Source organism: Canis aureus, chromosome 38 (assembly GCF_053574225.1).
Source record: "Canis aureus isolate CA01 chromosome 38, VMU_Caureus_v.1.0, whole genome shotgun sequence".
Lineage (NCBI taxonomy): Eukaryota > Metazoa > Chordata > Mammalia > Carnivora > Canidae > Canis > Canis aureus.
In genome coordinates this window covers 4,251,450-4,276,881 of record NC_135648.1, presented here as the reverse complement: position 1 = coordinate 4,276,881, position 25,432 = coordinate 4,251,450, and the positions used below count along the sequence as shown (strand labels likewise).

Genomic DNA, 25,432 nt, shown 5'->3' with positions numbered 1-25,432 from the left:
CTTGGGGGCAATATCTAGTAGATAGAATGGTGTAGCATATTTTGTCTCTTATATCACTAAGTTCAGGGCTTATTTCCTCCCCCCAGATCTTCCCTGGTGGCCCTTGAAAGCTCACACATCTTGGGCCTGCCTCCATTGCTCACTTACATTGTATTGATAGGATGTTCTGGGGTCTTGAGAGCAGGCAGTGCCTTTCTTTGAATTCCTAGCACCCAGCTAACTGCCTGGCAGCCTGGCACAAGTAGATACTCAGTCCACATCTCAGCTTTTCCAAATCTCCCCTCCTCCACTGTGGCACAGTTAGGCTAACTGATCCCTGGGGCTCTTGCAGTCCTAACAGGCTAGGATTGTGACGGATCTGGGGTAGCCCAGGGCTGCTCTGTGGCTGGCTCACACTTATCCATTAAAACATGAATGGCCTGTGCTGGGTTTGAGGGCTCTGCCCTGCCCCAGCAGAATAGTGTCCTCACTGGAGCAGTGGGAAGCCTAGAGCAGCAGAGACAGGATCCCAGCCTCCAGCTCCTACAGTTGCTGCTGCTCCCCAGCCAGCGATTTCCTCTAAGGCCTGGATTGGTCCAGGAGCGACAGAGGGCTGGCAGAGAGCCTCTATATATTCCTCAGAGGGAGAGGCAGACTCAGACAGTTGTGAAGTTTTCAAAGTCTCGCTCTGCCGTTCAGAATTTGTGCTCAAAACTGAGGAGCTAAGCCACTTGCCAAAATGTGCAAAGGACTTGCAGCTTTGCCCCATTCATGCCTGGAAAGGTGAGAACCAAATTATTTGGGTTTAAGAGATGGAGATACGCAAAATCTCTGCTCAGGGGGGAGGATATCCAGGGGCAACAGAAAGCCATTGTTGTTTGTGCTGCAACAGGTGTAGGATTGTAGACTGGGGCTTGCCTCCTCTCTGCCAACGGTACAGAGGCTTGTGTGGCCTGAGCTGTAGGACACAGATCCACCATGGGGTAGTTTATGCACCATTTCATATCCAGAGCTTCATTTCCTCCAAGGAGATGCCTATTGCGTAGGTGCTTGCTCAGAGTCAAAAGTGCATGGTTAGGAGAATGGATTCCAACATCACACTGCCTGCCTTTGAACCGTGACTCCTACTGACTCTTTTGTGGGCTTGGGCAATTTACTCTTTCTGTATTTTGATTTCCTTCTCTGTGAAACGGAGATGCCAAGAGCATCTACCTCACGGACTGGTTATTAGGACTGAATGAGCTACTGTATTTTAAACACTCAGCACACTGTCTGGCACATATTAAAACTGTCTAAATGTTAACCTTTGTTAATTGATGTGTGTGGACTGAGAGAGGGGAGCAGGTTTGTGAGGAGGAGGGGATTTCTCATTGTTCTTTGTATCTTGATCCCATTAGATGAAAGTATCTGGATTGCTTGAGGAAAGAAAGACATTGGGACACAGAAGTTATTTATTAGCTAGGATTCTTTTTTTAGGTAAATAGGAAAACACCATTGAGATTCTCTGGTAATCCTTAAACTGGCCTGAATTCTGGAGGGAATCCTAAGCATCTAGGCTGACAACCCAACAACCCTACTTGACACGGGAAGCAGTAAAGATGTTTATCCTCCTCTTATTTCTTAAGAATAGATTTGATTACATTTGGGTCGAGTTTTCAGTATTTAAAAGTAATGAAGATGAATTTCTTGCAACCCAACTCTATCCATAAAGGCACCAGCAGTGTTTGCCTAAGACGATTTTGTTCAATGGGTTATTTATGATTTATCTCATCTCTTACAAGCTCAGGTCTGACTCCTATTACTACTTTATATCTGACATGTGAACATGAATATTAATATTGAATCACTTTTTGTGTCGTTGAGTGCACAGTAAAATCTTATGCTCCATGATATAACTAATGTTCATGTGGGATATTTTAGGGTGGCCAAGGAGCAAGCATTTTTTCCTAGATTGCCTAAACCTTTTAATTTACTGGCATGTGGTAGAATCTTGCAATTTCTGTTTCCTATTCATTTTTTTCACATTCTATTTCCATTGCAAATAGAATCCTATTTCCAATGACAATCCTGCCTGACAGGGGTGTTTTGGAGAAATGGAATCGTGGAACTGTCGAACTGTTAGCACACATGCATGGAAAAATCTGAGAGTATCCTGAAGCATAGGATGAATTTGGATGAATGAATGCATCCAAAACCACCATCCCTGCTCTTCTGTTTGTTTCATTTCCCTCGTCCTCAGAAGCTCCCCCTTTCCACTTCTCTCCATGCTGCAAGAGGAACGTGGATGGGCCTCAATGCTTAGATAAGATGTTTGAAGACTCCTATAAAATAAATCAGGACAACATAGATGCTTACAAAATGAATCTGGTTATAATGGAAAGCCCTACTGAAGAGTTACATTGCACCTCTGGTTGCATAGGAATAAAATTCAGTTTACAGAAACCAGATTAACATGTGATTGATCACAAGGGAAAGAGGACTTGCAAAAGAGTGAAAAGCTCACAAAACTCAGTTTTGTCATTATCTAAATTTGCACCCATGAGCAAGTTCTTTCACTCCCCCAGGATTCTATATTCTCATTTAACCAGTGAGAGTTGGAGTTACTGTCCTCTAACATCTTTTTCCATGCTGACATAGTTTAAATATTTTTAAACCACAATTTATGTCTGTGGCCAACCAGAGATGCAATTAAAGGGAAATTTATCCTAATTAATTTCTCTCTAAAAGTTTGGGAGCAGAAAAGAGTCAATTAATGAAAAATCATCCAGAACCTAACGCTGTGCTGAAATCATGGCAGCGGCAGAAGCACCTACTCAGAGATTCTAATTCTGATTTACAAGAAAGTAAGATTTACTCCATGTTCCAGGAGATTTAATCCTAGAAAATATTCCTTGTTTAATGTGTAGGGAAGCGTTATGCCAGAGTCATCTATGATATATTCGTAGAAACTATTTTTCTTTCTTTAGATCTTTAAGACTATTGCTTATTAAAACCCAAAGTTGACCTCACATATTTTTATATATTTAGAGAGACCAGTAATCCAAATATATGGGCAACAAATGGCCACCACCCCAAACTTCTGCCTTGTGGCATATTGAAACCAGTGCCGTGTGGGTAGCAATATGACAGTTGGTGGAAAAATGAAAAAGTTGAGTCAATTTAAAAAAAAAAAAAAAAGTTGAGTCAGTTCAAGTTCTTATTTTTTCACCCATGATTTTCAACTTGGGTTTTAGGCTTCTTTTGAAAATCCATTTTATTTCTAGAGTCTCTTGAATTTCTCTGAAAGAGTTTAAGTTTTATTTTTTTTTTTTAATTTTTTTTTTAATTTTTATTTATTTGTGATAGTCAGAGAGAGAGAGAATGAGGCAGAGACACAGGCAGAGCGAGAAGCAGGCTCCATGCACCGGGAGCCCGATGTGGGATTCGATCCCGGGTCTCCAGGATCGCGCCCTGGGCCAAAGGCAGGCGCCAAACCGCTGCGCCACCCAGGGATCCCGAGTTTAAGTTTTAAAGTAAACACTGCTCTTTGGAAAATGACAAAAATACTGTAAAATTAAAGTGTTTTTGTGATGATTTCCAAAAAAGTTGTTAGCAAATATAAGGAAGCCAGCGTGATTATTAAGATTGTTCTCTTTCAGTACTGACCAGTCCTGTCGCCAATTTCAGTCTCTACTAACCTGAAAAGGAGAGTAGGGAAGTAATGAAAACTTAGCTTCTGACAGAGAGTTTTCCCTGGGATATTTATAAAGTGTCACAAACCTTATACCTCTTTCAGCATCTGCCGTAGCTCTGACTTTTCTGTTTATGATTATAAAGGCTGCTGGTGGTGAAATGTTTTCAATCCACAGTTCACACGGGAGCTTCTGGTCATCTCAAGTTTGTGACAATGTTGGGAATTTCAGGACCTGTAGAAAGTTAATGAGGAAAGTGACTTTCTGGTTCTTTAAGTTTATTTTTATTTTTACTGAATAGATTCCATTTTTTTCTCCTCTCCTGATTTATAGATGGGTCTAAGTGTGGGAAATTTAGAGTAGAAAGTCGCCTAATAAGCAAGGCCACTAGTCAACTAATTCTTTAAGGGCAGTAAGCCACATGGAAGCACCTTGCTGAGTAGGCTAAGTCTCCTGGGTCTGAGGATTAAATAAATACTGCTTTTTCAAGGATATGAACATATCCTTGGGCAAACTATGGAGGGTAATTTGCCAATGAACTTGAACAAGTCATAGCTCAGTCAGAGTAGATAAAACACCATCAAAGAAGCCTACAGAGATAGTGACAGTGCCTCTAGTTGACTTTAGGATCATGCTTTCTGGGAATAAGTATGAATCTGAAGCTTGCTGTAGCTCGTAGAAAGTCTTGAGATATAATCACCAGTATTTCAGTGAAACGTTATAATGTTAAGAAAGTAAAGGAACTGTTTAATAAAGATGAGATGTGGTGAGTCACTTTTGTTTTGGTTTTTATTGCTGACACAATATTGATTATTTCTCTGGATTGCTTTTCAAACTCCATACTTGCCTTAGGCATGAGGATGAACGACACAGACCCTGCTCTCAAGGAAACTGCAGTCCAGTCAGGGAGACAAATAATAAGAAATGAGTCTATGGTGTTGAGATCCTCTATGAAGGAATAAATGATGGAGTGCAAAGAAGTACAAGACTGGGAGGAGGTGGTGGGGAGCTCAGAGAGCTTTTGGGTCAGGGAAACTTGGCAAGAAGTTATAAGAAATGATACTTAACCCAGGCTCATGAATGAAGCCTTGGGAAGGAAGAGTTGTTCAGGTCTAGCTGAGAAGAGTCGAGAGAAAGAAGGCATCCCAAGGCCAAATCTCTGGTCTGCCTGGGCAGAGTCGAGGAAGGGAGAGGGCCCAAGGAGCTTGGCTGCTGTTAGGACATCTTTGGACTTTGTACTATCCCTGTATTATCTCTCTGAAGCAAGCAAGAAGGGAATTTGAATTTCTAATCAGTTAACCTCCCATGCAGCACATCCTGTGTACTGTTGCCTTGGAATTTGTCGAATTCCCTTCCACTCCTGTCTGTGAAGATCGAAGAGATTTGTTCAGGGGAAAGATATTCACCCCTTCCCCTTCGCCTAAGGAGTTTATTTACTAAATAATCAGACAAGCAGGCACATGGTAGGCACTCAATAAATATTTTGTCAAGAAAATGCACAAATACATTTATAAGTGGAGACAGGGCTGCTCCCAGTTTGGCCTGGTGCTTCATCTGCTTGCAAAGAAAGGGATGAGAAGAACAGTAGAGTAGCAGTGGTGTTAGAGACCATGATACGGAGAGTGCTCCAAAATAAAGAGGAGCTGGGGGGCAGGGGAGGGTTAGGAGAGGGAGGCAGGTGGAGAGGAGCCTGCAGCATTCCTGCAACTTCCTTAGGAAAAGAGGCAGGTCTTTCTGTCTCTGGTGAGGGTAGGCCTGGGGCTGCCTGGGGAAGCTTCTGAGCCTATCACCCTGGCTCTGTCTCCTGCAGCTGCTGTCCGAGCTTTCCCGTTGGATCACATCCCCGATTCTAAAGGGGCGCCTCTTCCTAGTCTTTCATTCAGTCTGGGCTAGGTTGAAACACCAAATCTCAATTCAAAACACGTTTGGGTCCCAGAACCTGAAGTTTGGGATGATCCTTGAAAGGTTATCTAATTTTTCCTTCTTGAGCAAAGACTCTCCACTGTTATGGGACAGCTGCTATCTAGGGACGGGGTTAATGCTTCATGGTCATGGCTTTTGTCTGTCCTCCTGGCCAGAAAGCAAAGGAACTGAACTTTAATTAGTTCAGTCAGGATCAATCCTTAGTAACAGGAACCAGGCTCTGGCTGGAGACCAGAAGATAGCAGGTTCCTATCTCTTTCTTCCTCTAAAGTCCCAATCAGTTCTCAGATAACACTGAGCCTGCACTGTATTTCCAAAGCTGAGTCATCCAGAGGATAAGGCAGTGAAAGCTTGTTTTTGATGGCCTGAGGAGGTAACTCCTAAGATTACACATTTTAGGAATATTGGAGAAAGCCCAGAGTAAAGAAGGAGGCAAGTTCACAGTCTACCCTCTGCCTTAACATCAGCAAGGAGGTGGAGTGGAAAGAACATGGTGCTCGTAACTCTACCTCTATTACTTCTTAGCTGTGCCAACTGGAGAAAGTCACTAAACCTCTCTGAGCTTCATTTCCTCATCTGTAAATGAGGATATTTTTCTTATTGGGGAGAAATGCTATAACCCCTATCAAAGAATTAATTTCCTTCCATCCTTCTTTCCCTCTTTGCGGGTAGTCAGGAAATCATTTAAACCTCAATTATGTGCCAAGGCCTTTGATAGAGCTTATTTATTTCCAACCTTCCTCATCATAACTTCATCTTTTTAAATAATAAAGATGAGTGTGTCGGATAGTACAGAATTTTTACCATTTCATCCATAATTCTTTCAGCGGATATCTCCTTTAAAAATATACCAACTTTTTACAAAACATTAAAAGCCATGATCATACTTAAAATTGAACAATTCTTTAATATTAGAAAATATTCTGTAAGCATCCAAATATCCTCAATGACTTTCTTGCAGCTGGATTGTTTGAACCAGGATCAAACAAAGGTCACACTTTTTTTTATTGTTATTACTGATTTTTATTATTATTAGATAGATAAGCACCAGCCATTGATCTAGCATTGATTGTGTAGAAGTACTTCTTACAAATGCACTTAAGGACGCCTTGAGACTGAGAGGCCAGTGCTTTTATCTAGTGGGGAGACATTAGCAATCTTATTAGAAGCAATTCGACAGAGCAGGTGTGGTGAGGCAGGGAGCACTGTTCATAAACAACACTGACCTGAGAGGTTTGTCTCCAGTGCCCTTTCTCCCCCTCTTCCTGTCCTTCACTGAGTGCAAAAAGCCTCTCACAGAGCCCGCCTGGCTTCTCTACATCAAATCACATTATCTTAGTCTCCAACTGCTTACAACACACCTTGCCAGGAGCTGGAAGTCTCTTGGGGTGCAGATCCTTTTTCTGTTCTTACTTCTCTTGGTGTGGGAACTAGTCCCCTTCCCTAACTTAACTGCTGAACTAGCTCACATGCAGCCAGTCACCCTTCCAGCCAGGACTGAAGGATATCCCCAAATCTCCCCCAACGAGCAGATAACACATAAACGGGCACTGAGGGGGGCACTTGATGGGATGAGCACTGGGTGTTATTCTGTATGTTGGTAAATTGAACACCAATGAAAAATAAATTTATTATTAATAAATAAATAAATAAATAAACCCCAGGATTGCTTGAGGGACCTTTAAATCTCTCTATAGTCAATAGGCTTCCTGTCTTTTATTTCTTTTTCTTGCAATTATTTGTAGAACACAGAATTTTTATTCATTTATTTATTTACCCCCCCGCCCACAGCATGCGTGCATGCATGAGGGGGGTGGGGAGGATAGGAGCAGGGAAGGGCAGAGGGAGAGAGAGAATCTTAGGAAGTCGACACAGGGCTTGATCTTACCACCCTGCGATCATGACTTGAGCTGAAATCAAGAGTCAGATGCTTAACCTACTGAGCCACCCTGGTGCCCCCGTAGATCACAGAATATTTAGATGCAAGTGTAAAAGGTTATATAACACATGGAAAAGGTAGTGGGTGGGGAATACAGGTGTCCTGAGCTGTAACCTTGGCCTCTGCTAAGCAGCAGCAGGATGAGCCCTGAGTCAGTGCCTCTCCCAGTCTCATCACCATACTTGTAATGGTGATGAGTCAACTCTGTGATCCTCTACCCTCCTTCCAGCTTCACTGCTTTATTGTCCTTAATTTGGACATTATATATTTTGAAGAAAGATTGTACTTTTATTCTAATTTTACATCTCATCCCAATCCCACAGGAAGGCCAGGGAGCTAACTTCTGGATGTAGCTTGAAAGCAGCAATCACTTAAAAATGTGCAATTTTCTTCCAGCCACTTTGGATCTCAAAGGACTAAATTAAGAACCCCATATTTCTTGAAAATACTTGTGACACATTCAGAATAAACTTTGAGTTTGTGAAAAATATATATTTATGTGCAGTGGAATGTGACTCTTTTATTTTGGTGAATTCCAGGAAGGGAAAAGATGGTTTCAGTTTCTTGTAAAATTCGAGGATAATTTAGGTTCAGAGATCATGGATTCTAACAGTCTATGATTTGTGTACTTTGTTGACAGTTAATCTCAAGAGTGTAAGCTCCTGGAGGGCAGGGAAGGAAATGCGATATAAGGACACAGACATGCCTGGCCTTGGGGGTGTGGTTCCATTGACTGCTCTCATACCAGGTCATGTTTTTCTCCAGTCAATGGAAAGAGTGGGAGTGGCCCACCCATGCCCTTCCTAGTGCTGCCCAGAATGAGACTCACACTTTGCATTAACAGCAAAAGAGTTTCCATCTCTGAGGCTGGAATGAGAAAGTTGAATCAGGATTTCTAGGCCTTTTTTATATTTAAACAGTCTTCATCTACCAGCTGCACAGATCCTGGAGTCCCAGCAATTCTTGAAATGATGTGGGGACTGCTTTGGACTACATGAATCCATGCCAGGCGTGTAGTGCACAGTGACTGCAATTTCCACCCATAGAGCTTGCCTTTACCCCCGGCATTAGAAATTGGATCTTGGGGCACCCCCCCCCCTTCCACCCCAGTGGCCCAGAGGTTTAGCGCCGCCTTCAGCCCAGGGCATGATCCTGGAGACCCGGGATGGAGTCCCACGTTGGGCTCCTTGCATGGAGCCTGCTTCTCCCTCTGTCTGTGTCTCTGCCTCTCTCTCTGTGTCTCTCATGAACAAATAAATAAAATATTAAAAAAAAAAAAAAGAAATTGGATCTTTCCTGGAAAATCTGAAGATGTAGCCAATCTAATCATAGGATGCATGTGTCATTAACACAGGTAATACACACATGACTGGTTTTATTCTCTCTGACCAGCACGTTCCTGGAAAGTTCATACAGGGCATTTCTTTGCAGAGCATTCCATTTAGTTGCCATGTCAAGATAAAATAACTTGGCTTGACATTGTTTCTCCTTTAAAAAGGAAATTTGGTAGGGTTGAAAGGACTCAACCAGACAGTCTTTGAATGCTTTGGGCAGTAGGTAGCTGATGATCACAAGGGCTCCATGAGTAGTAAACAAGGCTAAGGTCACTCGTCTCTGTTCTACATGTTCTTCTTTCTGCTATCTGACTGCTTCCCCAGACACTTGTCCAGCAATACCTAGCTCTTCTGGACAGACTCTCACTCAGATCCTCACAACTCTACATTCCAGAAAGATGTTAAAACTATCCTAATAACGTCAGAGAAGGGCATACAGTGTGAGGTAAGACACTTGAAGAACGTGAAGTGGTCTACTCTGTAAGGTAGTGAAGCATGTGGAGCTGTTTTGGGTCAAGCTACTACTTTTTGACTTTTTCTTGTAGAACATCTCTTTCTGGATGAGGCACTTGTCTGTGGGGATTCAGGAAGCTTTGAAGGGGTCAAGACGTTCCGTTGACAGAGTCATTTGTTGTGTTTGGCAGCATATTTTAAGTGATAGCTTACAAGAGATACCTGAGTTCAAGACCGTGGACCAAATGACGTGTGCTCTTTGGGACAAGGTCAACAGAGCAGGTCACACTAAAGACTCTCTCAGAGAAGCCCACTGTCTGAGGTCTGGTGCTGGTGCCTTCTGAATGACAAGCTTCCAGAATCTTAGACTCTGTTTCTGAATCCCCCAAATCTAAAAACACCTATGTCACTTGAACATGGACACCCCTGATATTTTTATAACTTGGTGGGACAAAAGATCAATTGCTGAAATCAGATACCCGTGAAGGCAAACTGAAAGCAAAGCTGTTCACAGAGATGAATGTAGATCGACGGGGATTTTTTTTCCTTCTTGGACAAATATGTCTCCTGTGCTCATGGGGTAGCATTTACACTTTCTCTGTGAGTTGGTAACATTAGGGGAAACCCCCTCTGTAAGTTGGGATTTTTTTTTTTTTTCAAAATTCTCAGCTGAGGTATCAAAAGCCTTTAGTTTAGTTTTTATTTATTTATTTATTTTTAACTGCCCTCTAACTTTTATCTTCCAGATTTAGTAAGAATAGCTTAAACTTTGTCTCCCTTCCTGATCCACACAGAGCCCCAAGGTCGGTAATTAAGCCAAGATGAGTGGCAGAGTCTGGACTGCAGCGAGGGGAGGAATATGGGACTTTCATTGGCCACTCATGGAACATTTTATTAAATGGACCCTGGCTTCCAAACAAGAAAAAGGCAAGAATAGCTAAGACAACTGTTGATCATGATAGTCTAGAAATGAGTTCCTTGCACAACCTTGGTCGCCCAGATGCAAGCAGTAAAGTCAAATGCCTGGAATTGATGGATTCTGCTTCTTGAGAGGGGGTATGATTTTTTCTTCTCTCCTCTCTCATACCACCAACTCAGAATCATAGTCTGTGAATAGTATTAGGGTCACAGACAAATGCCTTCTTTCATAGATAAGAAAATAGGCCCAGACCTAGTTTGGTGACTTGTCCAAGATCTCCTACCTGGTGAAAGTTGAAGCTAAATCAAGGTCGTCTGCAGACTGAGCTTTCACCTTTATTTTATTTTGTCTGATGGACTTTAATTTATGAATATTGTGTCTTCACTTGTAAAATACTTATTCTTCCATAGACACTATCTTTCAGAAGGTTTGGGCTACCAAATAAACTGTAGTCTCTAAGAAAAAAAATTTTCCTCCATTTCTGTTTACCAGATGCATAGAGCTTCCAGTTAGAATAACTGAACAGCATGAGACAGGCTTATTACAGTAAGTAAGAGCCCAGGGACTGAAATGAGATTGAGTTTGACTCCTACCACTGTCATTTATCAGAAGATTTGGGGCAGGGGGATCCCTGGGTGGCTCAGTGGTTTAGCGCCTGCCTTTGGTCCAGGGTGTGATCCTGGAGTCCTGGGATTGAGTTCCGCATCGGGCTCCCTGCATGGAGCCTGCTTCTCCCTCTGCCTGTGTGTTTGCCTCTCTCTCTCTCTCTCTGTCTCTCATGAATAAATAAATAAAATCTAAAAAAAAAAAACTTAAAAAAAAGATGATTTGGGGCAAATCCACACACTTCTTGGTAACTCAGTTTTCTCACCTGCAAGATGGGGGTAATATTTATACTTCCCTCATAGGATCGTTACATGCACTAAATAAGGTTATGCACTAGGTGTGTTGAGTAAACCATTTCATTACCTGGACATGTGCGATTTTTCTTAGTGTTTGATTTTTCTTAGTCATTTTCAATTGGGGAAACTCTGCAGCCATGTCTCAGAATGGGGCCAGAACAGGGAACTTCATAGCATCCAAAATTAAATGAGACAAGAACCCCTCCCAACTCCCCTTCTTCATGTGCCTGTTTCAATGCCTTGTAGATTGTTCCTCTGCCATCTTGAGTGAACATTTCGCCAGAGCAGGCCATATCTCAAGGATTTAACTAGATCCTTTATACCATTTAGAAGACTTTGTTCTTCCCGTCTGCGTTCTGTGGCATATCCCTAGCACCTCTCAGGGCCTGCTTCCTTGGGCCCTTTCTCCTTTGTGCTTTATATCTGATGGTCTCCTATCAGCTATGACTTGCATTTGCAAGACATGAAATTACACATGCATTTGTCTAAGATCCTTTGTGCCTTCAGTCTAGGGGAGGGCCCTCAGCTCAGAGACTCCTGCTTTGCATCTTTCTGGTGGCAACTGGGTGACCATCTGCATGGTTCCTGGACATTGTTTCTATCCCGAGCCCAGTTCTCTAACTTAGCAACTCCCATCCTATCCCAGTAACCACACAGGGTAGGGCATCCCCATTCTTCAGGTCCCGATGTGGGAGTGCCACGATGCAGACTGCGTTGCCCCTGGGGATGAATGTGAGGGAATGCTTATGAGACAAGTGTCCAGGTTTATGACCCAGCAACACACTCCCGAACTTTGAAAACTTCTTTGGAATTTTTAGAAAATGTCTTAGGTAGGTGGGGATTTCAACATCAAACTTTGGGAAGGATCCAGGGGAAGACAGAAGAAACACACAGAAAGCAAGCACCTGTGTGGGGATGCACACCGATTCCCCGTCCTCCCCGGTCAGGACGGGGTCCAAGCCAGATCATACATTCCCAAACTTCAACCCTTCAGGGAGACTTTCTCTGTTTCTCCCTTGGGGAGAAGCTAGCCCTCTATCTTCTTCACCCTCAGAGAACTTTTTCATCTTTCTTCTAGCTCATACCTCTTCTTCCCCTACTTCCCTCAGATTCAGCTTTGGTTGGATATTTGAAAGCAACTGGTTTAATTCTTACTCTAACCCTGCAAGGTAGATATCATCAGCATCATTGTTTTACCAATGAAAAAGCACAGATAATTATTTAAAGATTTCATTTATTTATTTTAGAGAGAGCTAGGGAGAGAGAGAGCACAAGCGAGGGGCGGGGCAGACGGAGAGAGAAAGAGGGAATCCTAAACAGACTCCGTGCTGAGTGTGGAGCCCGACACCAAGGCTCTATCCCAGGACCCTGAGATCATGACTTGAGCTGAAATCAAGAGTGGGATGCTTCTCTGACTGAGCCATCCAGGTGCCCCCACAGCACAGATAATTTAAATGTCAGGCCCAAGGTCAGACAGTACACTTGATGTGCATGAGTTCCAAGGAGCTGGTTTCAAATCTAAGGCTTAGTCCACCATATCACAGCTGCATTTCAATAAAATTATGTAGATGTATCTTCTTTGTAAAATGAAAGCTACTTGAGGTAAGGAACAATCTCTTCTTATTTTGTAAAACTCTCCCCTATGCTCTAGCACGGTGCCTGAAAGATGGGGGTCTTTAAGTCTATTGCATTTGTGTTGAATAAGTGAATGGAAATGAGTGTGTGAACCAATAACTAGATAGTTCTTGAAAATAGAAATCTTGAGAATAATAAGGGGTTGTTACCATATTTTGGTGGAGGGAGAGATGAAGTGGTATGAAATCAAATTCCATGCTTCAGACAAGAAATAGTTCTCTTCTTCCGCACACTTATGTCATTATTTTGCCCGACAAACCCTTTTAATAATTTGGCAAAGATAAATGTTAACCAACTGTTTGTGATTATTTGAGGTAATGAATTTGGATCTGTTACATGAATTCACAGTGAGAAGACACATTAAATTCTGGGAACCATGGTTTTATTAAGTGATGTAGCACATGTTACTGTTGAGTAAGGTCCCAGTGAATTTTATTTTGATGCTCTTCCCTCTCTGCCTTCTTCAACACTCTTTATTACCCACTTTATGTCCTTCTTTTGTAATGTATGAAACAAGTTAAGTAAGGTAGGGGCCTGTAGAACTAGAAACCTCCAGTCTGCGAAGTCCCTCTTCATAATTTAAAGCAGAATAACATGGAGATGTTCAAAGGCTATGGGTCACACCAGTGTTCAGAGAAGCTCTCGTGGGAATGACTCTGACCCCTCCACTTTGGGAACTCAAAATAAACCATAAATTTCTGTCTTCCTCAACTTGAGGACGATGTTCCCACTATTTATTATCTGCCTTCCAAGCTGAACTACCAAAAGTCCAGAAATCTTGCCAACAATATTTTGAATAAAACAGGGAATTGAAGGTCAGAGGGAAATAATCTGTTTCTATCCTGTCTTGTCCCCCCATGGCCTCTTTCATTACCCCCACTAACCTACTCTGAGTGATGAATGTGTCAGAGACAGGCCATGAAAGCATGGGAAATATCTCCATTTCCACAGGAATCCTTGGGTAGGGAGTAGCCAACGCCTGGGAAAAACAATACTCTTTTTTTCCTCCCCATTTTTTTAATAGTGGCACAAAGGGGGTAATATTACAGTGTAGCTCTGAGCCACTCCAGGTAGCAATAGACATCTCCAGATTGGCTTTTTGTGACACCCCATAGGGGTGTTCTCCAGCAATGTATTTTTTTCTATGCCCTCAGAATTAGTTGCATTATTCCAAGGTGGAGGCCTTCTGAAAGGGGCCTATCTTGCATGTTAGTCAACCAGATCCTTGTTGAACGTACTCCATTCCATTCCATTCCATTCTGTTTCATTCCATTCCATTCCATTCCGTTCCGTTCTGTTCCATTCCGTTCTGTTCTGTTCTGTTCCATTCCGTTCCATTCCGCCCCATTCCATTCCATTCCATTCCATTCCATTCCATTCCATTCCATTCCATTCATCCAATAAACATTTAGTAGTAAACACCCATGTCCAAGACATTGTGCTAGAGATAGTGGGGCAAATATAATTAAACAATAATAAGAATATATAACCTTTTTTTTTTTTAAATCAACTCTATCAGCTGACTTTTTTTTTTTTTAATTTTTATTTGTTTATCATAGTCACAGAGAGAGAGAGGCAGAGACATAGGCAGAGGGAGAAGCAGGCTCCATGCACTGGGAGCCCGACATGGGACTCGATCCCGGGTCCCCAGGATCACGCCCTGGGCCAAAGGCAGGCGCCAAACCGCTGCACCACCCAGGGATCCAGATATATAACCTTTAAAGACTATTTACTATGCTCTAAGTGCCATGCTAAACATTTCAATGCATTGACTTATTTAGCCTCATAACATATATATGGCACAGAAACTAGAGGCTCAGAATCTAAGTTACTTACCCAAAGTCACCCAGCTGGTAAGTAAGAGTTGGAATATAAGCCCAAGCAGTGTGGACCTGTGATCTTAGGATTTATGGCAGCTGTAATGTACTTAATTTCAAGATGCTATGGGAGACCAAGGAAGTAAGATATGCTATTAGCCCCCAAGAATGTTGCTATCTCTTTTGGAAATGCATACATCTGGAGCTCCTAGATGTACACTCATGAAGGACTAGCATTATTTCTTGAAAATATGCTGTCCACAACTTTGCAGAAAAAAATGTGTTCTACCCCTTGCACTGTAACTTTTTAGAAATCTTAGAATAAGATCTTGTGAGATTCTGTAAAAACTTTTAAATTTCCATAAACCTCAGTTTTTCCACTTTTAAAGTAAGGAGATGGCAAATTAAAAACCATCTAAGGTCCCTTGAAATCTGGATGGTTTGGCTCCAACATCCATGCCCTTACTCACCATACTATTCCATCTCTTGCCCTTTAATTTTGGTATTTGATTTTATGGGTAAGAGCCCAATACTCCACTTTATTGTCCCTCTAGGAACAGCCTCTTTGCTTTACAAACTCTTCCAGTTATATAACCTGGGACAGGATTTTGCCACAGTTGGGAGGTGGACATTTTCTTTGCCAAGTGCAGGGAAGAGATTGAACACGATTGAACATGTTATATGTCGCTGTAATAATGGAGTTGAGATCTGGAAAGTGTCACATGAGATCATCTGAATAGATCCAGGTGGTTGGTTATACATAACTTACATTATCCAAAACAGCTGGTTGCTTGTCTTTTCTTGATGACTTTTTTTTTAGCAATGGAAACTTTGCCATGTATAGTTCACTATTCCCATGGTTTCATCACCATATGGTTACTGAGTTCTCCTGAACACTTGCTGTTTTAATTTAAGCAATCTTGTATTTGTGTGGGGCATGCTTTTCCACACTTACAAGTGTCTGGTTTTGAATAATTTAAAATGGATGCATCATTATTTATGTTTCTCATTTGAAGCTTCACAATGCCTTGAGGCCACTCCTCAGACCTTTGCTTGGGTCTGGATATCATTTTGGGTGAAGCCAGGAGCTCTGGTGCTAGCAGTCAGGTCTCATGGGCACCTTCTATCTTTCCCCCTCTGTGCTCCTACCACCTCCCTGGAGTCCTGCAAAGGAGTATGTGGAGTGGATGAGGGTGCTGGTTTGAAGAGTTGTGGAACACTGAACCATAGTCCTCTGACCTCTGACCTTGTCTCAGGAATGCTCTCTTGTCCCTCTCTACTTTTCTGCTTCTTCTTTTACCATTCATTAAAAGCAGTCTTCCTCTTTGGGAACAGGTCAGCCTATCTTCCCAATGAGTTTAGGGTCTTGGAAAACCAAGGCCAGAAATGGAATATTACCTTCTGTTAACATCTGCTTTTGGCTTCTCCACACAACTCCCTCAGAGGTTAGAAAGCACAATGGCCTAGTTATCTCAAGCATTGTCTCAGAACAGCAATTCGGGGAATATAGATTCTTGAAAGTCAGAGGCAAAACTCTATCGAGAGGATTACATGAATTAATGCCTCGATAAACTAATACTGTATGTAAACTGTTGTTTACATAAACCTATTATTATCTTTAAGAATTGCTGCCAATCATAGGCTTTCTACCTATTTGTTGTGAGGAGGAGTGACTGATGTAGGAAAGGCATTAGGGTTCAAAGCCAATGGCCAAGAAATTCTTGAGACGTCTTTAGTGCAGAAAGGTGGTTTTATTGGAGCACAGAGACAGGATCTGTGGGCAGAAAGGGCTGCCCTCGGGTCATGAGGAGTGGCCCTTATATACTTTCAAGTTGGGAGGGGGTTAGGGAGCACAGTAAGTCTCTCAGGAATTTTGGAGCTAGGTTTCCAGGATGTTGGGGTTCTAGCTATTGTTAGGAAAAGGTCATGTATTACTGTTTAGTAAAAACTCAGTTATGGTGCTCTTCAGATATATACCCGTGGGTCATATGTTTGGGGTATGATTGCCAACATGTATTTTGGTGGGTTTAGAGAAGGAAGTTTCCAAAGGAATTTTTATATGTTGAAGTAGGCTTACAGGGTCTTGGGGGTTGGACTTAAGGTTGCCTTTTGCCCTTAACAAAGTATTAATATCAAGGCAGCTGAGTTCTTAGAGAAGTGTCCCCTTGCCTGTTTCAAGGACTTGCCAAGGGGCTGCAGGTAGTAAGGAAATTTAATAATTTTTCTCCTGCCTTCGTTTCCCACATCATGACCTCTTGACCAGATGGAGAGCTTGCACCTAGATGCAGGAACTGTGTGATTGAAATGAAAGTCCAGTGACCTCACGTGGTCCTCTACACTTAGATATACCAGGGATCTGGAGAGACAGAGGGTTTCTTCTCCAGATGACTGAGGAAGAAAATGCATCATCAAATAGGACTGGGCTTTACTCACCTACCCACATCGAGTCTGTTTTTGATCAATTGGGAGTAAAGAGGGTGCCACAAAGATAGACCTTTCCACACCACTTATAGGTGAACCAGGCCCTCACTTTTGTTTTTGGTCACTGCTGAGACCATCCTGGCTTTTCCTACCTAGCTTTCCTCCTGTCTTCCCCAGGGTAGGGTCACGAGGAATTACTTCTGACATTTCCTCATTCTCTCACTTTGGTATCGTTGTCATTTCACCAAGAAAGTAATGTTGAAGGCAATGTCAACCAAGCAAAGGGGCAAAGCTAAAATAAAACAAAAGCATTTTGAGGGTCTCAGAATTGCAATGCAGAGAATACAGATCCAGGTAGCACCTCAAATGCATTGTTTCCACCCCACCTCCTCCCCTCTGTGAACGAAAGTCAGGGGTTTTTAAAGACAAAAGGGAATACTTATATATGTTGTTTACAAAGAATTTCTATTGGTGTTGGTGGCGGGAAGCAAATCTTAGCTGAACATAATTGGTTGCTAAGGCTATCACTAAGCAAAAGCTCTTACTAGAGCAAGTTGCAGGTGTTCAGGCTGAGCCCTCGCAATATTTGCAGTTTGGTCCAGTTGAAGGTTCATGATTTCATACTATGAGAACATGCATAAGGCCCAATTCTTTAATGGCCTCCCGGCTTCATTTTAAAATCCCTGGACATAAGTAACTCCGTTTCATTTCACCTTTCACAGCATTGAGTTCATTTATTCTACCCAGAGAAAATGAGCTTAATGCAATCAAATGCCAATATCCCCAAAGTTAAAGGAAACTGCTATAAACTGTAATACTAGGTGGTATAAGATGAAGTTTTGTAAGTATGTAATGAAGACTGTGGTGATGATGGTGATGATGATGATAATGATGATGGTGATGATGGAGATGGTGGTGGTCATGAGGATGGTGTTGGTGGTGGTGATCATGATGGTGATGGTGATTATGGAGATGATGTGGAGATGGTGGTGATGATGGTGGTGATGGTGGTGGTGGTGGTGGTGGTGATGATGATGACCATCACCGTATATTGCATGCCATTTATGTTCAGGTACTGTGCTAATTTTTACATACTTTATCTCACAAATTCCTCACGGAAAGTTTTTACTGAAGGCACTAATGCTATCCCTTTTTAACAGATTATGGAACCAAGACCAAGAGATATTATATCACTTGTATAAAGTCACACAGATAGGAAGTGGCTGTTGAAAACAAACCTAAGTTAATTCATTCATATCCAACTATCAGATTCTTTTTGGTAGATAAATGTAGCTATTAATCTTTAGTCATAGATGATGGTTACTTCTTTCTTTTTTTTAATGATTTTATTTATTTATTCATAGAGACAGAGAGAGAGAGAGGCAGAGGCACAGGCAGAGGGAGAAGCAGGCTCCATGCAGGGAGCCTGATGTGGGACTCGATCCAGGGTCCCCAGGATCAAACCCCGGGCTGCAGGCGGCGCTAAACCGCTGCACCACCGGGACTGCCCTGGTTATTTCTTTCTCCACAACTTTGCTACTGGTTTAAGAAAGCAAGACCACCGTACATATAGTGAAATTCAATTGGGCCAACTTATTTAGGCAAATTTGTATCAATAAGCTGGTCAAAATGTTTATACAACTCATCCTCTAATCAGTAAAATCCTCATTCTTTGTGTTCTGACCACAACTTGTAGGAAAAATTCAGTCAGACAATAATATTCTGAGATAGGATTCTGATACCCTTGTAGGTGGTATCAGGCAATGGGGCATCTCAGAATCAAGGCGTAAATGTAGGACTATTTTAGGGATCAAGCTACAGGTGCCGTCTATATGGGTGAAGGGGTAATTACCTTTGTATAACCTTTCTATGAAACAGGTTGGGGTTTCCACAACAAGTCACCGGTCCACATGACTTAGGCCATTATCATGACAGGAGAGAGATCATTATCTAATGAACAAACCTACTTGTAAAAATTCATTTCTAACATATTCTGCTAACTGCCAAAGCATCTGATGTTGGTCCCAATCAATAAGGACAGCTGAGACCCCTACAACAATCCCCTCTGGAGCATGATCTTTCTAAAATGCTTATTGATAGGGGATCCTTGGGTGGCTCAGCGGTTTTAATGCCTGCCTTCGGCCCAGGGTGTGATCCTACAGTCCCGGGATTGAGTCCCACATCGGGCTCTCTATGTGGAGCCCGCTTCTCCCTCTGCCTGTGTCTCTGCCTCTCTCTCTCTCTCTGTCTGTCTTTCATGAATAAATAAATAAAATCTTTTAAAAAAATAAAATAAGATGCTCGTTGATCACCAGTGCAACGTGAATTCCTTATTAGGGCATGTAGCTGAAGCTAACTCCTACATACATAAGGTCATACTGTAGTCATACTGTCATACAACCAGCTAACATTTTTCATTGCATTGTTTTGATTCCTTGTTTTGTGTTTGTCTTATTCAACTAAAATATAAACTCCATGAGAGGACCTTTTCTCTTCGTTCCACTGGGGATTTCAAAACCTATAATAGCGTATGGCACATGACAAGCATTTAATAATTTGTTGAATAAACAAGTGAGCAAAAGGAGAACTCTACTGAGGCCAGTCTTTTCTATCTCTACTATAATCCTATGAAATAAATCAGTTTATTTAAATAAGTGCCCTGGTCGAGGGACCTAAGGATAACAAGTTAATCTGGGGTGGTCAAGGTTGAAGACTGAACATAAACAAGGAGCGGATTATCTATAGTTCATATGGAAGTAGGTTAATTCAGGAAAATGGCAGATGCCAAACTTGATGCATTCTCTCTCTACCATAATGACCTGGCACTACTTTCTCCCTACACATGAGAGTTGATCTTGATTTTAAGAGACCACATTCCAACAACCCTGGAGGGTTGAGAATTTCAGTTTCTGAACAGACCTGATCATTCACTTCTATTTCTTTATGTTCTGCTAAGGGTTTTCAAGGCCTTTTACTAACCCCTGCCTCTCATGAGCCATTGATGAGTAACAAACTCCATTCATCTTGAGCTTTAAAAGAACCGCCAACAAGAAGGCTTTTTCAGTCTTCAACCAAATGAATCTTTCCAGATGGGTCCTGCCTCGTGAACACACACCCTCTGGGCTCCCTTTTTTCTGTCAGCCTCAGCTTGGGTTCTGTCTAAGGGATTCACACCTCGACTGCAGGAACTCAGAGGAGCTAATTTTTTCCTTTGCGTCTCAGAGCAGCTGACTCTGGTGGGTGCAGTACTCTCCAGAGACCAGTGGAGACTGGTTGCTAACAAGTGTTTTAGAGACTGTTGTTTATCTTTTCTGGGTATTTATTGCACTTTCAGGAGCCAAGAAAGGGCATGTCCTTTTTACTCCTGGGGTGTCTTTTCAGAAGGTGGCCGCCTGGAACACAGAGGTCTGCTCTTTAGGTAATTCCTCACTGACATACACACTTCCCCACGACCAGCAGGGGGCATCTGCCACACAGATTTAAGCTGAATTCACTTTATTTATTTATTTATTTATTTTTAAATTTTTTATTTATTTATGATAGTCACAGAGAGAGAGAGAGAGAGGCAGAGACATAGGCAGAGGGAGAAGCAGGCTCCATGCACTGGGAGCCCGATGTGGGATTCGATCCTGGGTCTCCAGAATCACGCCCTGGGCCAAAGGCAGGCGCCAAACCGCTGCGCCACCCAGGGATCCCCTGAATTCACTTTAAACTGGATTGTCCTTGATACCTGACCTGTTGGGACACTTCTTTTGGAAATGTAAAATCCCTGTTCTATATTTCCCAAATGTCCTCCATCTTGTCTTTCCTCTTGACTGTTCCTAATAGATGTCTGGAGTCTAGAATGAAACCTGCCCGTGATGACCCCAAGTCTTCCAACCACAGGACGGGTCTGTGCCTCTGGGCTACTTCTAATTCTTTTAAGTCCTGATAAATTTTGGTCTCACAATAGATTCTGATCAGGCTGCTAGAGGTTGTAATTGCCTTCCCTGCCCCTTCTCCTCAGAGTAGACCTGGTCTGGGGTGAGGAACTAAATGAGCACGCTCAGTTTGAGCCTTACTTAACTTTCAACCTCTTTAATAGATGGCAATTGAATCCAGTTACCTTAGAGTCCTTGTGGTCATTTGGTGACGTTTTACATCCCCTCACCCAGTTAACCAAATTAAAAACAGCCTAGTTCTGGAGGCCTTATTCTGTGCCACACTCCAGTATTACACTCACCCCCGTTTTTCATTCAACCCAAAATGTAGTTTTGCTCTCAGCTAGAAATTGAATTCATTCATTCGCTTTTTGATTCATCGGTTTATAGAGAAAATCTTTTCTGAGCACCTATTAAGTGCCAGGCCCTGAGCTGTATGCTGAGATTGGAACCGTGAACCAAACAGATATTGTTGGAGACCTGCCATGCTAATGGTAGGGAGAGAGACAGGACCCAAATAAAAATACAGAGATATATGTGCAAATTGATAAGGACCATAAATGAAAAATACAGAAGGCTCTGTAGGGGCAGCTGTTGAAGCCATGTCTCTCTTTGCACTGCTTTTGTGTCATCTCGTTAGCACACACTGGAACTCCTTGACGTTGGGGTCTATATCCTTTAATTGGCATATCCCACCCACGGTGGTCAATGACTAGAAAAAAATCTAGCATTTAGTTTGCATGTATGTGTCCTACATTCAGCTGTTCCAATTGTCTCTGAGGCAAGGAACTGTCTCTGTTACCCTTGAAGCCCCTAGCACAGGACTTTACATATAGTTGGCTATTCTATATTCTACTTGTGTTTTTAAAAATTCAGCTAGATTTGTTTTGATTGATTGCTTGTACTGTTTTTCATACTTGTATGCAGTAAGGTAATATCTTTGACTCAATTCACCCATTAGAAGGAAGGGCCCAGGTGGCCTAGGGTCCTTTTGAAATTTGATTTCCTGGCCAGCGTACCCACAGAAGGCACAGATTTAAAACCGCAAACCCTGCAATTACTCAAACCCTTTCCAGTTTGAAATCACTAATGTGAGTCATCTACAGAAAGAATTATCTTCCTCTGAGCCTTTAATTAAAATTTCACCCAGGCATTTCCATCGATTTTATTTCAAAACAAGGTTTTCTTTGTAAAACAAAAGGATACCAAGACGGGGATGAGATGGGAGGAAGTAAAAATTGTTTCTTGTTCACCAGCATTAATGTTATGTACCCAGGAAAAATGCCTAGTGTCGGGTCGAATGGAGCCCAAGACTCCAGTTGAAATCACCAAAGTGTCAGAAAGTTTTCTTCTTTGGGCGAGGTTGTTGTTGACATTAAATTAATGTCAGATTCATTCAAGTTGATTTTTTTAAGGGGGGAAAATAAAATGATAGGTTTGAGCTTTTGTTTTGTTTGATTTTCCACTTGGTTTATTTTGTTCCCATATGTGTGTATAGGGAGGGGTGGGGAGGGGAATGCAAGGGGGGGGGATGCCTCCCCCTTGTTCCAGGAATTTCTGAGGAGAAAAACAAATGTAGTAACATTATTTATCCTTGCAAAAGAATAAAAGATTTCAAGTGGTTTCAACTCCAGCATCTGTCAACTCCTTACCCTGTCAACTTTTAGTGTTTTAGAAGAGGAGATGCAATCATATTATTCATTCTCCGTATTCCTACAAACTCCTAATTAAATCAAATGGACTTCCCATTGTATATATTCTCTTTAATGTCAGATATTTGAACACGTACTAAGTCAGGAGTTGGAAGCCATCAAGAGAAGTTTTAACAGAGCCCTGCATCTCCTTTCCCTGTTTCATCCCCAAGGCAAGTATGAGGAAGAGAATAATGTGATGTACTGGTAGGTTTGCTACCCTGAAGAATGGAATATAATTTTCTATAGGCAATGTTCTAAATGGCCATTGATTTCTAGATCATCCCACAGAAAATTTATTTAAGCAGTGATACAGATGAAATCATACTAGGGTTCTGATTCATTCTGGATTCACTTTATTTTTTTTTTAAAGGATTTTATTTATTTATTCATGAGAGAGGCAGAGACACAGGCAGAGGGAGAAGCAGGCTCCCCATAGGAAGCCCAATGTGGAACTCGATCCCGGGATCCTGGGATCACGACCTGAGCCAAAGGCAGACAGACGTTCAGCCCCTGAGCCACCCAGGCGTCCTTTATTCTGGTTTTAGAAGGCTTCCGTGGGATGCCTTAAACATTTAACCACCATTTATAGACAGTGTTTTTATGGGAACATACATCCTGAAAGAGTTAACAGAAGAAAAACTTGAAACAGATTGAGTTGGCAAGACCGGCTGCCACCTGTTTTGGGAGAGACAGTCTTTGAGGGCACCTTCCAGGCATTTTACCCTTTTTTGGGTTTTCTTCCAAAACTGCCCTAGGCTGAGTGCTGTACAGAGGCTCCTGTGTCATCCTTCCGTCCCCCAGGTAGGGTAGGCAGAGCAAGCCGGCTTCACCCGACATGGTTTCTGCTCTCCCTGTCACACACTTTATGCTCCAGCAACAAGGAAGCATCCCTTCAAGCAATAGGCACATTCCCCTCTTCTTGCCTGGAAGGACCGTCCTTGTCTTGTCTGCCTGGCAAACTGCTGCTCCCACTTTGCCTCCCCTGAGAAGCCCCCCTGGTTTGCCCTTGTGGGGCAGAGCTCTGCTGCCCTCTGGACGTCCTCTCCTTGAACCCCTCCTTGTGATCACTTGAAAGCCTGAGGCCCCAATGGGCCGTGAGCACCTTGACCGCCAGGACCTTACCCCATGGGTGTTCGTACATTTCCTGCGTACTGCTGACAAGTGTGATCAAGGAGTAAAAACACGGATTGGGTGTTTCTGGCTGTCCCAGGGCACACTCGCCAGCATGCGTGCATCCCCACCTCGTTTCTCTACATTCGTAATATTTTCTTTCTATTCCAGATAAATATTAGATTGGTGATTCTTGACTCCAGACCAGAGCTAGAATATGGCAGGCGGTGGGTGTAGTAATTCTTAGTAACTTGTGGGAATCTTTTTGGATGCTTTAATTTGGTACTTGAAGCTAGGAAACACGGGTTGAGCTTAGTTGGAAAAATGATTATGCAGTTAGAGCTAACTTTGAAGAAGCAGTATTATATGCCAACTGCTCTGCCAAGTGATTCACATGCATTAGCATATTTAATCATCACGTAAAAGAGGATGTACTATTTTATCAGTCCCGTTTTCTAGGCAAAAAAAAAAAAAAAAATCCAAAACATTAGTTAATTTAAGCAACCTGCAGAGCTTGGAGTCAAAATGACACTTATTCTCAAGTGTTATACAAGCTCCCCCACGGAACTTGCCCAGTTTTAACCAAAGTGCCATGCTTGGGTGAGCTTGATCTGCTGGGTTTGGGATCCAACTTGGCTTCAGCTAGAGAGAGAGTCCTAGGGAAAGAATGGAAGCAGAAAGAAATGGAAAGGAAAAGACATTGTAGAAGGGACTAGATCATAGTTTCAAAATTATATTTATGACACTAAAGGAAACTATGATATGATTCAATATTTATAGATTTTTTTGTAAGGTATACAATACATGTCCTTAACTTTTCCTCTCTGATATTCATGATTGTTTATCTCACATGTTTTGTTTACTTAAATTGTCTCATCACTGTCTCCAGTGAATGGATGGGGAAAATCTACTTAGAGCAGCAAAACCCTATCTGGCCACAAGATGAATCCCATCATAACTCTTGAAGATTTGGGTTAGGATCAGCTGTGGCTGAGAGATAAATGTTAGCAGATTCGTGAGGAACACATTCTAGATATTTCTAGTTGACTCTGGTGAATGTTTTGTTTTGTTTTTAAGATTTTTATTTTGTTTATTCATGAGAGACACAGAGAGCGAGGCAGAGACACAGGCAGAGGGAGAAGCAGGCTCCATGCAGGGAGCCTAATGTGGGACTCGATCCCGGGTCTCCAGGATCATGCCCTGGGCTGAAGGCAGGCGCTAAACCACTGAGCCACCCAGGTTGCCCTCTGGTGAATGTTTTTGAGTATTGACTACGTCACCATGCATTGTGCCATCACTGGAGTTAAAGGTATTCAGAACTCGATGCCCGTCTTCACAGGGCTTGAAAAACAGACATGAATCAACCACCATGATGCAATACAATAAATCCTATCTTAAGAGCATGTGTAAAGTGCTGAGGCAATAGTGAAAGAGCTTTGTGGATCTCTCAATCTATAACAGCTTGGCTCATGGATTAATGCTTATGATTTGCTTGGTGTTCTTTTGGGTGCAGACTCGCCATGAAATAATGGATAAGGTTAGTCTTGAAACAAAGCATGAAAATAGTTGCATCCTTTGGTAGAGGAATGCACAGAATTCTGACTACATCTGCTCACTAAAATGTTGAGGGTGGAAAGCAGTGATGTAATGTGGCTCTAGTTGGTCTATTGGCAATTCATACTCATCTCCTGAAGGCTTACTGCGTGTGAGATACC

The 25,432-nt window shown here is 42.2% G+C and overlaps 1 protein-coding gene across 1 annotated transcript in view; it reads left to right on the top strand.

Annotated features, from left to right (window-relative positions):
- Window positions 1-522: 522 nt before the first annotated feature.
- Window positions 523-25,432, top strand: part of RGS5 (regulator of G protein signaling 5) — a 48,060-nt gene continuing 23,150 nt past the window's right edge. Inside the window, exon 1 of the mRNA XM_077886933.1 lies at window positions 523-762. Coding sequence (XP_077743059.1) covers window positions 719-762 — 44 coding nt within the window. The 5' untranslated portion in view covers window positions 523-718. The remainder of the gene's footprint in view (window positions 763-25,432) is intronic.